This window comes from Silene latifolia, chromosome 5, assembly GCF_048544455.1.
Source record: "Silene latifolia isolate original U9 population chromosome 5, ASM4854445v1, whole genome shotgun sequence".
Classification (NCBI taxonomy): Eukaryota; Viridiplantae; Streptophyta; class Magnoliopsida; order Caryophyllales; family Caryophyllaceae; genus Silene; species Silene latifolia.
Genome location: NC_133530.1, coordinates 6,670,751 through 6,692,862, shown reverse-complemented (window position 1 = coordinate 6,692,862; position 22,112 = coordinate 6,670,751). Strand labels below are relative to the sequence as shown.

General features: G+C 34.8%; 2 protein-coding genes across 2 annotated transcripts; both read right to left on the bottom strand.

The window, feature by feature from the left end:
• Positions 1–1,255: 1,255 nt before the first annotated feature.
• Positions 1,256–3,606, bottom strand: LOC141655843 (cell number regulator 6-like). Its single transcript, XM_074462870.1, has 4 exons — positions 3,467–3,606; positions 2,255–2,369; positions 1,856–2,121; positions 1,256–1,751 (listed from the first exon to the last, which is right to left on the bottom strand). The coding sequence occupies exons 1-4, from the start codon at positions 3,581–3,583 to the stop codon at positions 1,569–1,571; spliced, it is 681 nt and encodes a 226-aa protein (XP_074318971.1). The 5' UTR covers positions 3,584–3,606; the 3' UTR covers positions 1,256–1,568.
• Positions 3,607–5,503: 1,897 nt separating this feature from the next.
• Positions 5,504–18,731, bottom strand: LOC141656546 (vacuolar protein-sorting-associated protein 33 homolog). The gene is made up of 22 exons (XM_074463485.1): positions 18,527–18,731; positions 18,359–18,398; positions 18,178–18,258; positions 17,397–17,591; positions 16,946–17,056; positions 16,800–16,865; positions 13,978–14,085; positions 13,659–13,700; positions 13,202–13,258; positions 12,408–12,502; positions 11,092–11,143; positions 10,948–11,004; positions 9,996–10,058; positions 9,795–9,901; positions 8,954–9,076; positions 8,746–8,827; positions 8,572–8,642; positions 7,789–7,869; positions 7,401–7,458; positions 7,226–7,287; positions 6,882–6,975; positions 5,504–5,849 (listed from the first exon to the last, which is right to left on the bottom strand). The coding sequence occupies exons 1-22, from the start codon at positions 18,577–18,579 to the stop codon at positions 5,763–5,765; spliced, it is 1,785 nt and encodes a 594-aa protein (XP_074319586.1). The 5' UTR covers positions 18,580–18,731; the 3' UTR covers positions 5,504–5,762.
• Positions 18,732–22,112: the final 3,381 nt, after the last annotated feature.

The window sequence follows — 22,112 nt, the reverse complement described above, 5'->3', positions numbered from 1 at the left end:
AACTTTGTAAATCTCATGGAATTATGTAATAATATTACCAAAAATAAGATAAAATTGACGTTTTAATGTTTTATTTACTTCATTCAAATAATATCTCAAGTTTAACTATGAAGATTACTTTTACATTGAAATGAGCTAAACCATATATGGAGCATATTGTTTTTTTTATATGCTAATAATATAAGAATCAAAACGGAAAAATTAACTTTAATTATACTACTTGACAAAGATACTATACTTTGTGCATTCATAAGCTCTTTATAAATAAAAGAAAAATAAGAGTGATTTAAAATTATGGCTCTGTTTGATAATCAGGATATTATTATGGCATACGTGAATTATTAAACAAAATATAAATGGGTCAAGAAAAAAATTTAGGAATCTAAATCGCTTATGATAATATAGTAGATTAAAGACAAATAAATAAGCTGTTTTAAATCTGTTATTACCAATTACGGAGTATATGTTTCTATTAGTTTAACAAGTCAATTCTACTAAAACGGATTAAATATGTTGTATATGCATTAATATATCGTTTATTAAACAAGGTCGATGACAAGAATAGTTGAATTCGAATATTCGAAATTTAAATGTAAGGTAGGTTAATTACACTTTTATTATAAGATCTCATTGTTGGTTTTCTTATTTCATTTGTTTCAAACTCCAATTGCTTTGAATAGAAGGTTTACATTTGAACTAGTGATGCCATAAATAGCATTATTTCCTACACACTCTCATATTCACTAGAATGATTTGGTTAATAAACAAGGGATTTTATATGTAAACAAATCATATATATGGATATTAATCATCTTGACAACATAAAAATTTTGAGTTTATAGTCAAACTTGACATTTAAATGAAGGTGATCATCTTATGTTCGAAATTTGAACTTTTAAAAAAGATATACGATAACTAAACCATGACAATCAACCCGAAGATTGTTGTATCGCTTATTTAGAAATACGGAGTATATGGTTAATGAAACCGTCTCATATACTGTAGTATATACGGAGTATACTTCCAGGCCCTGAAGCAAAGAATAATCAATAGAGAAAACAATAAAATGTATAGATGAGTCAAATATCACACCATTTTCATAATAAGACAAACAACAAGTAGAATGTCACCACTTTGTCTTATATGTAAGTGGTGATTGGTGACATATTTGACCCATCTACACTTTCGACGGATATACCCGTTTAAAATAAGACTAATTAATTTCACATTAGCTACTACAACAAAGGCACAAAGGTGTCAAACATAGAGTATTTTCATCAGTCAGAAAAAAGGGGCTTTTCACATTGTACGTCTGTACACGACTGTACATACTCCCTCCGTCCCAATCATTTGTTGAACTGAACTTTGATTAAAATACCCTGATAAAGAAATATAAAGGTAAATAAATGATTGAGACGGAGGAGTATTTGATATTACAGCATTAACATTACAATTTTACAAGTAAAACAACCTTCTTCTTTAACCTAAAACGAGTTAAAGAAGTTTTTTCCGCAAATATATATTCCTCGGGTTAATTTCTACAGTCTGATACGATGCCACGATGGAAACTACAGCGCCTGCACTTCTAAAGGATTATCCTTGCCAGTCATTTCTTGAACGGGTGGTGGATTGATGACAGTCATGGGCATGTCAGTCTCATCAGATAGACGGGATTTCATCTCGCGATGCTCCTGGCACAAGGCACACCAATGCATGAAGCAATGCACTAGGCACGGGTCACAGGGGGAGTTCTGCACAGTTACGAGACAATTTAACTGGAATACTGCTGGCTGGATTTCACCGGGATATAAAGAAAGACGACTCAATATAAAACAATAAAAGGTCATAACTAAACCTTTAGGTGATATTTTCCTTGCAGCGTTTGTCGAGCAAGACCAGTATAGATCCCGCACATCCACCAAGCAAAAAATAGGCCTTCCCATATTAGACCTGTTGCTCTAGGGTCGATGCCATAAGTGAAAGCTGTAGCAGCGGCAAGTACCATCCCACCTTCCACACATACTGCATGACAAATACATGGTGTAGTCCAAGAGGTTTCGTCTCTCAATCTTTCAATATTCCGTCCAAATAAGACACAAGGGCAAAAAAGTCCAGTCCAACCTGATAGGAAAATAAGAGCGGGTTTGCTAATTCAACAAAAATCTAATACCGGCATCAAAAGTAATCTTGGAGCGTTAAACGGTTCTGACTGTAAGCAACAAATCGGAAAAGAGAAGCAGTGATGAGAACTCACAACTTTCGGTATCTTCAGTACAACCAAAGATTCCACTGGACCAAGGCTCGTTAGCAGGAGCTTCATAGCTTTCAGGTAAAACCTGTCCGCATTCATTACACTTCTGAACATGCAACTGCACAATCAAGAGCAAGCAGAACAATCAAAGAATCATTATTGCTATCTGTAAAACAATAGAACTAGAGATATCAACAATCATGGTGGCACCAAAATCTTAACAGGTGTAATTATTTTTGCTATTTGTAAAGCAAATCAGAATGCAACTCCAAACAAACCATTCTACTCATTTGAGGGGTCAATCAATTATAACCGCATTCATGTGACCAAATACTATCGAATCCACACAGGATTATTTTTGGTTTAAGGACACTAAAAGTCCCAACCCTAAATGGATAGGAAAAAACAATGGTCAAAGTACCGTCTAGGAGACCGTGTATAAAGCAATGGCCAACAGCCAGGTAATCATTCTTTCTGCCATAAATACTGGAAAGCTTTAATCCTACCACACTGGCATATTCTTTACCAATTCGTCTACAATCAAATTGTCGTAGATCGACTTTTGGGTGTGCACGGTCCTTATAAGGAGATCATTCAATGTTTAAAGAAAAAAGTCGCGAGCTTTATAGAATACTCCCTCCGTTCCAATCATTTCTTTCTACCTTTGATTAAAATATCTAAAAGGTAAACAAATGATCAAATTTTTTGCCCTTGTTATATACCTACATGATCTAAGTCAAACCCCTAAATGCTAACACAATGCACAACATATCAAACAACAATTACAAATGACACTCCCAAACGCAGATGTCAACTAGCTTAGTTAGTAACCTCATGAGAGGTGGTATGCGCGACTTAGTTTGAACCCTGTCGCATCAAAATCGCCCTTGTGGCTCCCTTTACACCAAAAAAAAAAAAAAACAAATGACACTCCCAAATTCACAAAAGATCACACATTCCCATCAAATTCAAATAAAATCAGCAAAATCGCGACATGGGCTCTATCGGTCAATTGATAATTACAGCACAAATACTTGTATAAGGCAACCTCAGACAACTTTATTGTAAAATAGGTTATTTTAATAACTACTTTTATCCACCAATATATATGGTTATGTTTGAATCCGTTTTACATTATGTTTGTGTAAAACCGTCTTCTAAGTGATTGATTAAAATGAGAATAACACGATGAAATATTATGAAAAAATAAGAAACCTGAGAAGTGGGTATAGCTTGATTAAGTTCACCAGGTTTAATATCTTGATCATCAGCAGAGACTTGAGCTCTAGTCAACTTTACATATCCAGATGTTTGAGTTTCTTCATCCATCATTTTTATATATTTATATTATCTACCTGTTCATAAATGTTAGCTCAAATTATTGAAACCCACAAAAATATAAACAAAATTGAGAGAAGAGATCAAGAAAAGTTACATGAACTTTTTGCAGATTGAGGGGAGACAGAGTTTAAGTTTTCAAGTCAAAGTCGTTTGTACTTGTTTTTTTCTTACAAATCTGCACTTTTATTCGATGCACATATGTCCGACTTTGGGGGGCTAAAAGTCCAAGAGAATTTCGAAACACTTTTTTTATTTCACTTTTTAAGATTTTGGCTCGATTTTTCGAGATTTTTTTTTTTTGTTGACAATCGGGTTAACGGGTTCTATAATTTAATAGCACGCTTAGCTAACCTATGAGCGGCCTTATTACAAATTCTAGGAACATAAGCAAAAGAAACACAATGAAAGTTTGTCGTTAGTTCAGTGATGTCTTCAACTGCATTCCTAGTCCAATGTTTGAGTTGAGAATACTTCAGGACTTGAGCAAGAACCTGTAGACAATTAGAGAAAATGGTAACATGAAAGATATTGCGAGAGAGCGCCCATTTCAAGGCCTCTCTAATTGCCAAATCTTCTGCTTGCTCAGCATTCTTAGCACTTCCTTTGATACAGAATTCAGACACAACCTCGTTATCAAACATGATACACCCACCCAAACCAGCAGTAAGCTCTTTGGACCACGCAACATCCACATAAATAAGAGACTGAGAGCAGTTCAGAGAACCCTGAATCAAAGGAAAGAGAACTCCATTACTAAGGTTAGTCAAGTCTTCCTCCAAAGGTGTTTGGAAAGTTATGGACCCCGATTTCCTATCCTCGGCCAAAAGAGCCAAATTAAGAGATTTATAAACAAGTTTTTTCGTTATTTTTTTTTGGGTGACGTGGGAACTCGTAGCCATTACCTTGGGTGCGCTGTGTGAACCCTCGTAACCTCGGGTATACGAGATAGCCTGCAAACCCCGCAGAGTGACAAGCTCAAAGTCTATAGGGCATGGACTCATGCCATAAATACTTCACAAAATTGCTCCTGAAAAAGCTTGAATTAGGGTCTCCACCTTGGTTTTAACAACTAAACTACACCATTACCGGGTTTCGTTAAAATATTACTCACTTGATTTAAAAGTCAAAACTTTTCTTTTCTAGGTGTCCAAATATCGGGATGGGTAGTATAAGATTATCATAGTTCATAAGGATGAAGGAAATTGTAATTTTAATAGGATGATTTAGAACGAAAAATAAAAATCAATTTTTTTTTATTTTTTTTTTGAAATACAAAAGTTTTATTTTTAAGTTCTTCAATTGGTTTGATTAACAGGGACCCAAAATGATTAAGATAGCACCTTATTTTGGGTCTGGGTCTCCATTTAGTACACGGGTTAATCTCCCGTAAAATGATTTTACAATTAAGCATTTAAAATCATATCCCCATGCATTGTGCCCTCATCATTGAAAAGTGGGGTTGCGAAATTTATTTTAGTGGGATTATTTAGAATATATCACTTGGTTTGATAATAAAACTTATGTAAAACGATTTTATACAAGAATTACTTTAGAAGAAATTTGAATTTAAAAGTCGAATACGAACAAATTGGATCAACATCTCAATTATTTTTCATGAATATTAGTACTCTCTCTCTCTTTCATTGAAACATAACCCACTTTGGTCTTTGGTCACAAAATCTCCAAGTAAATATCCGGGGAAGCAATGCAGACAAAGACAATGCTTCAACTGACCCGAAGCGAACCAAATTCCATCATCTCTTAATTGTGATGCCTGGCTGCAATTCAGGAATGGGGAGTTGCTCCATGCTATATAACTTTTCGGATGGTGAAGAGTGAATGAAAAACGATAATGCTCACAAAAAAAAAATTACAAAGTTAACCACAGATGAAATAATTTACAAGGCTTAGTTTTTCTTATTCTGATAACTTTATAGAATCAGGAAGACCATTGGCAAAATCACAGCATTCAGAAATTCTCGAAAACCTCAAAAGACAAATGAACAAGCCGGTAGCTGTACCATGGCATTTGCAATGAAAACCCCGAATAAATAAGGAAAAATCACTTTCATGTAAACTTGTACTTGTAGGATTAACGTGGACAAAACGTCATTGAAATCCAGCTACGACAGGAATCCTTCTAGCCGGTGACTGCAGTATTGTGGACGACTCATACTTGTGATTCCACGAATGGTTCCAGCAAGGTCTGTCCGTTAATTACTTTTGTGGTCGCAATAATTACATCATGCGCCAGATCCTACAAGAGTAGCATTTAAAGAGCATCAAAGATCTATAAATTGAGAATTTAGAAACTGAAAATCTAGAAGACTAGAAACAACCATGTTTGAGACACTAAGACAATGATGCTGTCATTTTTAAGATCCAGAGATGAAGGTGCTGGAAGTAGGACTGGCAATTGAGGCCGAAACCCAAAGGAAAAAAATCTGATCCAAACCGAACATTAAAAAATCCAGACCCGATCCACTATATTTAAAAAAACCATAATGCAAACTATTGGAAAACCTGAACCAAATTCATTACAGATCCACCCAATTATTTTTTGAAAATTTAGGTTGTACTGTATTAAACTTGAAATTTCAATTTTTGTCTTATAAGATGAATTTTTCTATAATTAATTTTCGAATATAAATTATGTAGTGGATCAGGTATGGATTTTAAACTTTTGGATATGGATCGGTGATCCAACATGTAAGTGAATCGGGTTTGGATTTTCCAAAACCCGATCCATTGCTATCCCTTAGCTGGAAGAAAAGCTATACAATAGATAATAAAAACAATTATTCGTGTGGTTGATACTGGAAATAGAGGACCTATATGCATGCATCAACCCTTTCATACATGGTATAACTATATTACCAGGAAAAAAGGTCAAATGGAAAACTATTTAAGCTTCAATGATAGTGAAGCAAACTAAAAATTTTCCAAACAGTGTTTCTTACAGAAACATGCTTCATTTTGAGTGGAATGCCGCACGTCATTCATAAGATTATATAATAGAGCATCAGTAACTTGGTCAAAGACGCTCAAAAGACATGCGCAGCTGGGGGGCTATAGACTCGCTATATTTTGGTTCTAGATTATGATGGAATAAACAAAAATGACTCACTAAATTTGTTGCTTTGTTTATTGTGAAATGACAATCATTCAATGCAATTATCAAAGCAATATTCATAATGGGCCATCTGGAAACAAATTCCCAACTCCCTACTAATCCACTGGGGAACTGGGGTAAGGTTATTGTACTATTGACAGTAACTGCAATAAATACCTGAGAAGTGAGGAAGCGAAGTGCAGATATCTCGGCAAATGTCACTCCACCAATGAACACCACCAATACCAGAGAACGTCTTTCGACAACCGCTCTGAAACATTTAAAACCAAACAACACAAAATTGCCAACTTATGAGTGGTGATAGTTAAGCTATGGCCACTATAGCATTAGCTGCAAAGTGCAAAGTACACTGCTACTAAATAGCCCAAATCTACCACAAATCCAACAAGGCTCTAATAGGGAACATTTCCATATGTTTTGTTTGCATGTGAAGTTGTGAACATCACGAGAATTTTTAACATGGTATTTTAAGTTTCTCAATCAAGTCGATCAGCACATGCCTGCCAACAGTAGTTGATCCTCCCGATAATGACTCGTATGATGAAATCCGTGATAATGCTCCCTGCACATCAAAAAGGAAGTAAATCATATCTAGGAATAAAATGTTGAAGAACAAGAACAGTATGGAGTAATTATTAACACAAAAAGTATCACAAAGCCATGACAGATGCTCACTCTTTTTGTTTCTAAGTGTGGTCCAGGTAGTAATTTTAGGATTTCTTCGATGGGACGCCTGCAAAATCAATCATACAACAAGTCAAACATTCATAGAATTCATATAAACCCTTCAAATATATGTGAAGGACATCCGCTTACAGAACACTCGAATGAAATGAGTCATTGCACTCATTCATATCATTCCATGACTGCCTAGTCAAAGACTTTTTATGAGCTCAATGCCCTTCACCATAGTATGCAATCTCGGTTTGAAACTTCATCTCACAATAGTTCGTTGCGATGCATAAATGTCATTGCGCCATAAATGTGGCGAACACCACCTTAAAAAATGTCGTAGAAGAAGGGAAAAAACAACTTCCAGGGCACTTAATAAGAATATCCTTACCATCCTGATCTGATGGCTTGCTGAATAAGGCGTACACTAAGTGGTGCATATCCTGAGAAGACATACGAAATATCTTTGGGACTGTAAAAACCGAGAGATAAAAAGCATTGATCAGATCGACATTAATGCATTAAATACTGATAAAACACAAGAGAAGCACCGCAAAAAAAACGTAATATCAATGCATATGAAAGACACCAGCGAACATCAATGAGACTACTCCATGATTTACGATTCTGTTAATCCAGGTCATACAACCGCTAGAATCTTAAAGGCGCCAGAAAATCAAACATTCAAGTGGGTTCAAAAAGAACACAACAAGAGACCTAATGTTCATATGTACTGACACTAAACCCAGATTTCACACTAGTTATCAGGATCTGCATAGAAATGGACGAAAAACCAAAATGATAGATCCCAATTGGTTGTGAGGTTACTAAGTGGACATACTGAACAGGGTTGTGCTCCTGTGGAGCATTTACAGGGTTGATATGCAGAACAGAAGAAGTAAGGAGACCAAAGCAAAAGTAGATAATGAGGAAGTGTGCTTCTATGGCTACATTTAGGTGCCTTTGGTTTGACAGGAATTCTCAAGTGATGACAGGAGTATAGTATATTACCCAATTACAATTATTTATATACAAGCCTGTTTACAAGGGAAAAAAGGTAAGCTCGTGGCAGAATGCTAATAACCTAATCTTAACTATATGCTGGAGATTTAATTGCAAATTCATATTGATGACAAGTGACATAAAGAATAGCAGAAGAGATTAGCATACATACTCAGCTGTATCAACGTTTTCAACTACAAGATTCAGAGCTCGTTTAACTGTCAACCAATTGCTTCTTAATTCCTAAACAGTCAAACAGTGTATAGTAATTAGTAAGCTACCATTGATTTAATGCAAAAATTAAAGCTTAACAAAATAATGAAACAGATTAGCAATTAAGTATGACCTGTTTCCTAAACAATCCAGCCTTTTCCAAATTATTAAGTGTTGCCACGTGCTCAAATCCATAGCTGTGCAGTAGCTCTCTCCTTCATCGAGCAAGAAATCAATGATACTCCGTGAACAAAGGGACCAAAGAAAAAAAACAGTGGAAGGCATAGCCACAACTGTGAACTAAGAAGGCACACAGAAATCAGATGAGTGTGTAAAACCACCTCAAATAATCATATTGCTTCTTGGGCAATCCTGAATTTGTAACAGAAAATAAGATGAGAAGCCGAAGGACATTAAAAAGAGATTCCTGTTTGTGGATCATTTCTTCAATATATTCAAAGCATCTGCGTCAAAACAAGCAACAGTTGCAACTCGTAAATGACATACTCAGGCAGCTAATTGGCAGAGACAAACATCAATGTAGACTCAACCTAACCAACAAAACAGAGGTGGCACAAGCAGGCAGCATAGCTATCAAATTCATGGTAACACAAATTCCTGCCTTCCACTCTATACTGTAGAGTGAGGCATAGACATTTAGTGATGCCGCTTGAATCCATAATTCACCATAGATTTTACACCATCCAAAGAGAGTACCAAAAACAGCAAGTACGCAACAGAGACGCATGGTAAATGAAAGAAAACTAAATTGAAAAGGAAATTATAGTGGAGCCCATGGAGGATACACTAGTGGCAAAGGTGGTCAGGTGCCTAGGAAAATACTGTACCATATATACTCGAAAATGGATAATAAACCTAAGGGAAAACAAGAAAAGAGTTTAACATCAGCCTCGAGTCTCATTACAGGGGTAATGGCATATTCCCCACAGTCTTCACTATTAAATGTGCAAGCATTGTCAATCGTTACTCATCAGTACCAACCCAGTCAACTTTTCCCTCATCCTTTGTACCCTAATTCTTTCTCTCACTATATAATCCATAGTCTGCGAACTCAACACTCCTAGATCTCCCAATGCTAATTTATTAACCATAAAGAAGCAATTTTTAAATGATTGCACAGTATGTCCAGCTCTATCAATAAAAATCATGTGTGCTACTTACATGTCATAGCTTTCGGACTCCACAATGGTTTGTTCCATATCAAGACGACTGAGAAATGATGGTTTTGATGTATATGTTGACAGATGTTGAGCAAGACTTATGTGCCTCTAGACAAGCAAAAGAAAGGTCAAAACTCTGAACCATTGAAGCATACTACACATACATTCTTTCAATAATTGGGACATTAAAAAAAATACTCACATTCATCTCTGGCAGTGTATTAAGCTTTTTGACAAAGTCTTTCAGTTCAGATACACTTTGATTCTGCATCGATACAGACAGAAGAAGACATCAGAACTCCTCTGGCAACTCTTATTTGTGTCAAGGCTATCACAACCTAACTATTCCCCAAGCGACAAAATACAAGTATACAACTGGGAACATCAATCACATATTCAATTTTTCCATTTAAATGAAAAAGATGTTAACAGAAAGGTGGAAGGTCCATAGTTTTCTCGGACTTTCCCATAAAATAAATTTTAGGAAGTGAATGAAAACAGATAGTAAACCTTTCATCTATAAAATAACTACCAAAATTGACACTATACCGTTCTAGAATATTCTAAGACATAATTATATTATTTTACACAAATTGCAAGTATTTTTTTTTTCCCGTCAATAGAAAATACAGATTTTTGAAAGAGAAATAAGCCGTGAAAGGACAATAAGTCATTGCTACAAGTTACAATGTAATCCAACAAGAAACTAAAAACATTGAAGCATTAATTAAAGGCTTGATCAAAAAGTAGGTTCGGCTATGTTAGAGAGTAGAATACAACTAAGTAAAAAATAACAGTCACGATTAATGATGTGAAACTCCAACAACAAGGATACGATTTTCAGTGTCATTTCGCGACAAGAGATTATAATATAACAATGGTGATGATACAAGTGCTACTCCCGAGACAGTATTGGCCGCAAATCGTGGTTTTTGCGTCATACATGCAGTCTTGGTAACCTCAAAACATTTACAAAGCGGTTGTGGCCTTGATTTGATACAATGGATATAACATACTCCCTCCTTTTAAGTCCCTTCCATAAGAGAAATTTTGAACAAACGTATGAAAATAACTTGAAAGGGGGGAGTATTTGATACTACTAATTAGATTTATTTCAAATACATCCGTGACTATCTCAAAAATAGACAACTCACAGTTGCCGATATGTCAGCATAATCTTGTTTTATGGACATAGCTTTTTGACGTAGGACCTGCACATGCACAAAAAAGGGTTACAGTTATATCAGTAACATTCCCAAAGGACCACAAAACAAATGAGAGTACTACAGTACGCCAACCTGGACAACAACTTCAAAATTTAGATCTCGAGTCTCCTTAAAAAGCTTGTCACTGGAAAATCAATATGGAAATACATGGTAAGATTAGCAATGAATAGGGCACTCATCTGTCTCACTTCTATGTTTTTAACATACAAGAGATTCTGACATTGAGCAGAACAATCCACTCTTTTTGTCCAAAATATCTTTTAGTTATGTTTTACACAAAAAAGGTGATATTTATATTGGGAAGTAGAGAGGAGAAAAAATAAAGCTCAAAAAGGAATGTAAAAACAATTATTTTGGGACACCTCAAAAAGAAGAATACGAAGATTATTCTGGGATGGAGGGAGTATAAAATTTGTCTTAGATGCATGACCAATTGCAACAAGCATTTAATAGGCAGATAGACAAAGGAAAGAGAAAAAAGGACTGCTCGCTTGATAACACTAGCTAATAGCTATATAGCATTTTTTCCATCATGACATTCACAACAACTGTAAATTAGAATCCAATCAGTAGTCAGTTTTGTTAGAACACTTAGAACCCAAGGAATTTCCTAAATCAATTGCTCTTCAAATGGCTTTGAAAAAATGAACAGTAAGCTCAACAGCTATCTTTTGTCACGCCTCACTGGTTACATGTCGGAGACACTCCTTTGACGAAGGAGTGTCGTCATTTCTGAGAGAGTAACACCAGATAGATATCTACAGCAATCAACTTTAAAATGCACACCATGAAAGCATAATTTTTTCACTTACCCTTTCGCTTTGTTCTCCTCTTTTCACCAAGAAGGAAATAAAAGAAGGGCATTTTCTAAGAGGGTGGATTGTATAAATAAGAAAAATTTACACATGAAGTAATTGATTGACATTCCAACCTTCACAACAACTCCACATATAACAGTAGCTAAAACCAAAAGGGACGGTACAACATTCACTTCTTTCGTAGAAATTGCAGAAACTAAACAAGTTTGGCACTACAATAATGACAAGCTCCAAAGGGGATGAAATACTAATTTTTAAAGATTTCCTTCCCTGAACTTCAAACTACGCCTATGGACAGCAACAAACAAACAAGTACCCATAGTGTAAGCTAAGTACAACCTAACAAAAAACTACATGTATAGTAATAAACAAAAACCCTTACATAAAATTATAAACAATACTGACAGCCGGGACAAGTTAGGTTTAGGCACTAACCAAACAGTACAAAAATAGCGGAAAATGGGAACTACTTGTGGATTAGAATCTTGAGGTTACCAAGTTCAGAGACAGATCAAATAGCAGTCTCCTGGAACAGAAACTAGAACTTCTAAACAACTTTTTATGCTTTACCTGGAATTCAGTGGAACTTTGACCTTTTTCCCCTCCGCCTTGGCATCCATAATAGATGCATCAAGCTCCACAGCCCCACTATTCACATGAAAAAACTGCAGGTGTAAAAGGATAGAGAGAACAAAATTGTTAGAATATCATGGAGAATAATCACATATCACAATCAACACAACCATTTCTTTAATATTTCACATAAATTAAAGACTTTCAATAACAATAACATTATCCCAGTGCCTCAATGGCTCCCGCAAATTGCGGGGTAAGGGGGTCGGATGTACGTAGAATCGCATCAAAGGACCGCTACTTCACAAGGGCAAGAAACGCGGCCACTTTAGTGCGCCATTTTGATTTATTCCATCATAATACAAAACCAACGAGTTATCGTGTCTTTGGCTCCATTGGAAAAACGGAACAAATAAACAAAAGACGTTGGGGGAGAGAAAAGGAACTTTTTATCTTTGATTTGCATGGGAATGTTTTTACTTTCAGCTTTTATGGTTTTTTATTAGATAAGATTCTCCAAACTGGTTAGGTAGGACATTATCAACCCCAGAAGAATAATGCCCTTAGATCAAATCCCAAATTTTGGTAGAACAAGCTAGCCAAATGAGCCACACCACAACCCGGTTTAGACTTCAATACATATACATTTCAACAGCGCATGCTATAACAATAATGATTTGTAACAGTGAAATACTTGTAGCCTCTGATATGTGGTCTTTCAAATGCAAAACTGAAAAATGAAAAAAAAATCAAGGTTGCAGTTTTCTAATCCTGCTTCATAGCCCTCTCACCTCATCCACCAAGCCTTCATATGTTAACTGAGAGCACATAGGAGTGACCATGTCCACCTGCATCAAAAGCGTTATCTATCAACTGTCTTGCATTTTACAGACAGCAACAGCACAAAAAATAAGAAGATACAGAGCATCACGTGAATTTCATTTGCCCTTTACCAATGAGATACTCCTCAGCTTAGCCAAATGTAGTGGTGAGCCAGACTGGTGGCCCACCACTATGTTGCATGTTAACAGACCGGACAACCTAAACTAAGAATATCAGCTCAAATCCAAAAAAACAGAAAAAACAAGGCTTAAATTTCATTTGCCCTTTACTAATGGTATACTCCTAAGGTTAGCCGAATGTACTGGTAGGATGGGGGGCAGACCCACCTTTGTATTAACCTACAAATACAACTCGTGGAGATTTGTCAGAATAGTAAAAAAGCGGTTGACAAACTTACACGCTTACCTCTCTATCTAGCAAGATCAGAGTACTTATCTCTGGCACAGCCTGAAACATGCAAATTGACAACCAGCAAAATATGCATAAATAACTTCACAAAAACAGTTGCATAAGTTTGATACAGTGAACAGTTTTAAGTACTAACATCCTACGGTATGTTACGGTAAGAAGTGGTGAGGATACAAAGGTCTGGGTGAACTTGAAAAGTTTCATATTGAAAATTCACCCTAAATCCTTGAAACGTCACCTTGCTTACCATGTTTAACTGTAGAATGGTCTTACCCAAAACTTGCTCTCAATATAGTAAAAACTAAATATCAGTTACATCAGATGTGTTGACAGGATCTTCAAGCTGCATCCTGTCCAGAATCTCCGCTACGCAAAGTGAAGCCTTGCCCTTTGCCCGCACATTTGGAATTACACCAAACGACGACTATGAACACCAAAAAAATTAAAAAATTAAGAAAAAGGAGTAAGAACATTATAATCACAAGATATCAATGACTGAACTAATGTAAAAAAGAACTAGGTCATTGAACATGAATTTTTTCGTCTCCGATGGAACCAATGACATAAAACTTTGGCTTTTAAATAAAATGAAATAAAGCAAAATGGAAAACTAGAATGTCTACTTTTCTTAGATAGTGAAGCACTGAAGCACTAATGTCAACTAGCTTCGTTGGTAAGTGGCTAAGTGGTAATACTCAACAAAACTGGAGGTCGGCTCAGGTGGCTTCTTCAGTAAAATGACGAATAATTACCGCAATTTGGTGAAATATTCATTGGGGCCATGTGGAAGTAGCAAAATGTCTCACTAAACATAAGAATACATTAGATACATCAGGTCCTCTTTTGACCCCTCTATAGAACACTATACCCAGGAAGCCTTTGAAACATTAGACTAATGTTATAGTTGTTGATTAGATCCCTAAAGTAACATAGCTCAAAAAAATATACTCCGTATTTATGTTTCTCGCAGCCTCTCTGTGTTTTCTCACCCATATTTTTAATAATGACTCAAACTTAGAGGCAAGAGTTATGTACATCCTTGTTCCAACGTTCCAACCCCCTTGCCTCGTCATAGAAAAAAGCTTTTGAGGGCCTGAGGCAATGTGATATGTTGTCGGTGTACTTGACAATGGTTCAGGACACTAAACGAATCTAATATACTCCCTCCCAGTCAAAATAAACTTCCCTATTTCCTTTTCCGTCTATTCACAATAACCTCCCTATTTCCTTTTTTGGTAGGTGTTTGTGTGGTCCAAATTTAATTGTATGGTGGGGTAGTGTATTTGTGTGGTTCAAATTTAATTATATGGTGGGGTAGTGTGTTTCCTTAATATTTGTGCCAAAATGAAATGGGAGGTTTATTGTGAATGGGAGGGAGTATGTGTTTGAGCCTTATTTGAAGCGTCCAAATTTCATCAAAAATAGTTTAAATGTAAATCAAGGGCAAGCAAAGAGTACATAACTGAACAATTTTCGGAGTGTTGGCCTTAGACCATCCCCAAGCAGAAGGTCGCGTTAATCGGGTCACCAAAAATTTTTCTCTTAATCACACCTTATTAATCTTGACCCGCTTTTACCCTCCCAAGCAGAAGGTCACGACCTAGGTCACCAACCCAATCATTTTCCACCCTCCAACATTTCCAATCATTTAATACATTCACTACCCACCAAAACCTCTCTCTTACTTTTTCAATTATTACTAACAAATTATAAATAAATTATTTTTTTATATTTAATTTTGTTAATATCTTAATATTAAAAAAATGATCCGGATAATAAATAAAAAATAAATTTTAAATCAGTATTAAATATAAAAAAAACGTAAAAAAACAATTACTTTGATAGACGGTTATATCCAATCGAACATTCAAAGTTTAACTACATTGACATATAATCTTGCAATCGTTAGTTACTTCAAAAAAATTATTTTATTATGATCTAAACAAATATATCGTCTTACATTATAAAACCGTCTCATACAATAATTTAACCAAAACTTAATAAAAAAAAAAAAAAAAAAAAAAAAAAAAAGTCACAAAACTAACAAAATAAAGGTATCGTCTTATCCCTTTCCCAACCACTCATTTCATCACTTTCCATTGTGTTCATTCCCATAGTTCCTCATTCTTCATTTCTTTCTTAATCATTCATCCAAACTTCCTTCATTTCATCAATCAAAACCACACCATTCATCATAAATCAACTTTAAATCACCATTCCGATTAATCAAAGTTCAACCAAATAAACATTAATCGCCTTCATTTTTTTTTTTCGACTTTCGATTTGGGATTATTTTCGATTTTCAATTTATATAAACCTATTTTCGACTTTCGATTTACAAATAAACCTTAATCGCCTTGATTTATTTTCGATTTACAAATAAAGATCATTTTTTTCGATTTGGGATTAATTTTTTCGATCATTTTCGGCAGATTTAGGGTTTATTTTCTGAGTTATTGATGAAGGCAATTTCTGCAAATGAAGGTGATTATTTTCGCCAGATTGATGAAGGTTGATCATTTTTTTTATGAAGGTTGATCGATTTGGGTTTATTTTCGCCAGATCTAGAAAAAAAAAAATTGCTCAAATTATGTCAAAACTAAGTTCATTTTGTAGCTAATTAAAAAATAAAATCATTTTGGATATGCTCATATTTTATTTTTATTGTGTTTTACTATATAATTGTTGTTTTATATCTTTATTATTTTCTTATCTTTTTGGGACACATGGAGATGTGCAGCAGCAGCAAAGCTTTCAAGGATTTTCGTCCTTTGTTTTGATGGTTGTCTTTTTTTGTTTCCAACCAATAAGGGAGTGCCACCTACCGGGTCACCAACATTCACCACCTTCTCAACTCAAGGTCACCTGGTGACCTTCACTTACTCAAGGTCACCAAAATCATCCCCTTAATCCTAATTTAAGGGGTAATTAAGGTGACCCAACACGATCACGACCCAGTCGGTGACCTTGCTTGGGGATGGTCTTAAAGGCCAAAAATATTTCAGTTGGCACCCTAAACTATATCTAGCTGCATGTTTCGCTAACATGAATCATCATAAGCAATGCATGGAGAATCATTTTCCTAATTTGAATAACATAATTAGATGCAAAACGGAATTAATTTGATAGAAAACAAACCTCAAGCTTATGAATGGCTTTTGCAACATGCCAGAGAGAACTTGTATCAGCATCAACTAGGCATTCCTAGACCAGGTCACCAATAACAATACTAAGAAATTACCCATTTTACACCAAAAGTTAACTGACCGAATTAAGTCCAGTACCTTGTATGCAAAGTCAAGTTCAAACGATATTACATCCTCGTCAAGTGGAATCATGTATAATGGGTACTCCCCTATTGTTAAAAATTCATGTACTTTTTTCTCTTTCAGTAACTGCACATAAAGACATGACAATCATAACAATTAAAAACGCAAAAAAAAAAAAAAATGAATTACCGTTAAACAGAACTGCGTGAAATGCAATAGAATTAGACTTGATGGAAAACTAACACCCATGTACTAAAAGATACCGTGGGCTAACACCACATCGTCTGTGCATTCAAACCATCAGTAGAAAATACTGGACGTTATTACAGCTTTGTGAATTTTCTAAAAAATATATCCTTTCTATCTTGCATCAAACCTGCCCCTATTTATAATAGCTTGGAACTATCCGAAATTCAAAGAGGCCGATGCATTTGAGAACTAGTCAAACAAAACAACAAGAGATAACCTGCTCACAAGCGACCGAACGCCGCGGAATGAAGTAAAGAAAACATTCCCTTTGTAATCCCTTTGAAGCATTGTCATGAAGATGCAAGGATATATGCTTCATTAACTCAAGCTTACTAGAAACAAGGTACACAATCTTCGTACATTCAGTTTCAAGAGGTTCTGATGATAAAAGACGCAATTCAGCTCCATGCTCCTGTCCAAGGAGCCAGTATATTTCATCAACAGCGGAAGTAAAAGAGCCAAACATAAAATGACATATAGACCAAGTAACAAACCAGTTGGCTGATTTTTATCAGCAAAATCGAAACTCAGTATTACCAGATACTCTTAAACATATTGAGTCATTGTGTAATGGTTAAACCATAGGCATTGACCAAGTATGATTCCGAGTCCAAAATCCTTCCCCTTATAAGTTGCCATTTGCTGAATGTCGACTAAAATATATGCATCTCCGCTAATTTCAATTTCTACTTTCTACGATATAGCTCACAAACGACTACGACTACTACTACTACTACAATAACAACAGAACCCTAATCCCAGAATGAATTGGGGTTAGCTCACTAGAATCATCCTCTGAAATCGTCTCCAACCAGTAGCATCCACATAATGGCACAGATACGTAGATACTCTTATTTCTAGAAACAGTCGAACAATTAATAATAACGCGAGTAAGAATTAAAAGCATCGGCACACACAGAAAAAGTACAATAGAAAATTAACAAGACAACAAACATAATTAAATTAAAACTAAATCGAAACTCTTAATAAACGATTACCTTAAGAAGTGCAGTCTCTACAATCAGTGAAAGCGAGCCACTAAGCTTCGGCTCGATAACCAGACATTTTTTACCACGAATCTACAGCAATTGAATAATCGCAAAAACCATAAAATCAATATAAATCGATTGTCAAACACAAATTAATCATACAAACAACATAATTAAAGCAATAACTCACATTTTTCAAGATGTTTAAGAGCTCCTTCTTCGATTGTTCCCTAAAATCATCATCAATTTAAAGAACACACAAAACGAAAATACGATCACAATAAAGTCAAAATTCAGTAAACAAATTGAGCAAGAATACAGAAACAAGAGTGTATGATTGAGTAATGGAGGAAATTACCTAAGAGAAGCAAGATCAATGGTAGCATTGTCTAAATTAGGGATTTGAGCCATTGAAAAAACGATCAAGCGCGCGGAAATTATCCCCAATTTCGTTGCGATTCGGAAAATTTAATTCGTGCCGAGTACCTATCTATCCATCTGAGTTTCTGTGCTGATCATGGCCGGATCGGACGGGTTTGGGCTGGGTGTTCACTCAGTGGTCCGGATTAAAGACCAGATCGGACTGGACCATTTGGTCCGAAACAGGCTAGACCGAATTTTATTTCGACCGGTGCGTGATTCACTTATTTACTCTACTTTGTTCTTCCGTCCGGTCCTGGATCAAAACAAATGGACCATGGACCGAACTTATAAGAAAAGAATATACTCCCTCCTAGTCGCTCATTTCTTCTCTCTTTCCTTTTTTATGGTAGTCGGATTTTCTCCCCTCTTTCCTTTTTTGGAAAGGTTTGTGTGGTCCAAATTCAATTGCATGTGGGTTAGAGTGTTTTGTGTGGTCCAAAATCATTTCCTTATTTCTTGTGCAAAATGGTAGGGGAAAGAAATGAGCGACTAAGAGCGAGTAAAATTATAATATTATTGGTTTTATTTTCTACTTTGCTAACACGTATTATAAGATGTGTAATTATGTACTTGAATCTAATAAGAATATAATGTTGTTACTTATTTTGATAGTCATTAACTTCTTGAGTTTAATTTTATAGGCTAAAACATGACAGTGACCATCATTTTGGTCCACTTTGGTCCATTTGATCCGGTCCGATCTGATCCATCTATTTTTCTAGCCCAGGCCGGACTGGACCAATATTAATATGGTCCGGTCCTTGGTTCACCTTTTAACCCTTATTTGGTCTTCGATCCAGAGAGTTTGATCCGGTCTGGTCCGGTCTCAGACCAATGAACACCACTACTATATTGGGGTAAATTGGTTAAAGCACGTACTTTACTATATTGGGGTAAATTGGTTAAAGCACGTACTTTACACAAATTAATTAACTTAGTTATTCATAAAATAAAATCGTTTATAACATGTTAAAAAGTGGCACATCGCATATGTATATCCTTAGCAATCCCCTATTTACTAAATGAATAAAAATTATCACATTTTTTCCTCCAAAAAGCATCTTTTTGGTATGTATTTGACTCGTTTTAAGTTTAAGATGAATAATGTCCGTCTTAAATAATGAGATTTGTGCATCCCAGTAATAATGACCACAAATGGCCCCTGTCTTTTTTGATCTTTGTACTAAAACCAAAGATATAGGTAAACAAAGCAGTAAAGCACTGGGGACGGAGAGAGTATAAGGTGTCACTCACTCACTTGTCATCAATCATATATCTTTGCACTTACAAATTCTTGTTTAAGACGAAATATCCGTTTTAAATCTTAAGACGGGTTAAATATATATCAAATCACATGACAAGTTACCCAAAAAATGCTAAAATTTTTATCTTTACTACTAACATATATTAAAAATGCTAAAATTTTTATCTTTACTACTAACATATATTAGTTTGACCGGTTTTAAGATTTAAAACAGTTACTTAGGTATATCTTTGAGAGGATATGTAACTTGTGCTTTGATTTGCTTTGGTTTTTACTCTACATAGTCATGCGCATTTTTGACAAAGCAATCCAATCTACCTAGTATAAAAGCTAGGTTCTTTAAAGACTTTTAATTGGCCGATAAAATTCAACTTTGTATGGGTCCCCCCATGTTTTACCTCTTATTTAATTACCCTCTCTCCTCTCTAATAAATTTCTACTTTATTCTGATTATTCAATTGTCAATTCTTAATTACTCAATTCAATAATTAGTGATAATAATTGTAAACCAGTTATCACTCTCCAACCCATTTTAAATAATCTTCTTGGCTTTTAATTTCAACAAGTCAACTGTTACATAAAAAAAAAATAGTTTCATGTTAAAAAAAATGATGTTTAAAAAAGAAGTACGGAGAATAGTAAATAATTATAAATTCCTTAAAAAATAATATCTTAATAAAAAAAATATCAGGTATCTAAAAATATTATGTGTATAATTGTTTTGCGGAAATAAATCTAATCATTCGGAATACATCGACCTATTTAAAAAATTAAATCACCATAATAATTATAATTATAATTATACTACTGAATCTTTTAAAAATTGTAGATTTGAAGGTTTTCGAAAAAAAATATTGATAAATCTTTTAAAATGAAAAAAATACGAGTAACAATGAATGTAGAAGTGGAGATATTTGGAGAAAAAAAGCAAAAAAAAAATATTTACTAATAATTCTCTAAAAGAAACATAAAAAAACACTTTAATGAATATACTAAAATATAATAAATAAGAAATAGTCAAATAAGAAGCATATTAGATCTGAAAAAATCTTGGAAAAAACATATTTACAAAATTTTAAAAATCGAAAAAAAAAAAACATGTACATTGAAATGGACCAAGCGAATAAAAGAACCCAGAGTATAATTTTTGGATCATACTTACATGAATTTCTTCTACTTATACTCTTCAATTAACTCCAATATTGACATTAAATTTATTAAATTCGAATCTAAAAGGCATTAAAGATTAAAGAATATATATATTGATGTAAATTGTCGATAGGCGAAAAATTAGAGGAAAATTTATCTTTATTTTTTCTGTTAGGGTGGAGACCCGATAGAGATCGGAATAAGAGGTGAAAAGTGTGAAGGTGATACTTGAGAATGGGTAGCTACACAAAAGGAGAAAGATGATGATGACAAAGATTGGTTTAAATGAGCTTAAAAATATAAGAGGTGACTGATGAGGAGTGCGACGGAACTTTAAGACAGGGGCGGCTATGACCAAGTGCGGGCTGAGCGCGCGAACTGGGCCTCCAAATTTTTGGGCCTTGTGTTCGTATAAAGTATGAAAACTTTAGTCATATATACATAATAATCTCCATGTATATTAACAAAAGTGTGATAGCACATTGGTGAAAACATGTTTCAATTGCCCAAACCACCCGAGTCCGAGCCTTGCCATAACCATTTTTATTTATTTTCTCAAATTTTGAGGGCCTCCGTTTTCATTTTGCACGGGGCCTCCGAATTATTCGAGACGTCCCTGCTTTAAGATAGGGGTAGAGAGCCACATGAAATGGGACGAGGGGGTAAAATGAGTGAGGAGGTGGCTGACTGGCTGGGTATGGTTAATTACTTAAAACATATTTTTGGTTATGTATCATTTGTTTAGCTTTTAAGTTTTGGTAGGTTTATCCGTTTATATGTCAAAATCAGAATTTATAATACGGACTTACGGAGTACGTAGTAGTGAATAATAGAGCGTACGATAGTAGTGAATAATAGAGCGTACGATAGTAGTGAATAATATGGGATATGGTAGTTTTTGTGAAGCGGTTTTGCCGACAAGACGATTTTATTGTCTAAAAATACAAATTATTTATTAGCATTAAATAAAAAGTTTTCTAATAAAAATAGACCGTTTTACAGTATGATGTCATACTATTCTATAATTTGTGTAAGGGGAATATTTGTCCTTTTGTAAAAAGTTATTTACCCGATATGAAAATAGATAACGAATGAATAATATACTTAA

Bases quoted from the DNA above. Each gene is read 5' to 3' on its own strand.
- LOC141655843 (XM_074462870.1), bottom strand. From the start codon at position 3,583: ATGATGGATGAAGAAACTCAAACATCTGGATATGTAAAGTTGACTAGA. The intron at 2,370-3,466 runs GTTTCTTATTTT...TTGATTGTGCAG, and splicing joins AAGCTATACCCACTTCTCAG to TTGCATGTTCAGAAGTGTAA. The intron at 1,752-1,855 runs GTTTAGTTATGA...GTAACTGTGCAG, and splicing joins AAGGAAAATATCACCTAAAG to AACTCCCCCTGTGACCCGTG.
- LOC141656546 (XM_074463485.1), bottom strand. From the start codon at position 18,579: ATGGCTCAAATCCCTAATTTAGACAATGCTACCATTGATCTTGCTTCT. The intron at 14,086-16,799 runs GTTTGTTTTCTA...TGGTGTTCATAG, and splicing joins AAGCCATTCATAAGCTTGAG to TCGTCGTTTGGTGTAATTCC. The intron at 7,459-7,788 runs GTAAGGATATTC...TTGATTTTGCAG, and splicing joins CAAGCCATCAGATCAGGATG to GCGTCCCATCGAAGAAATCC.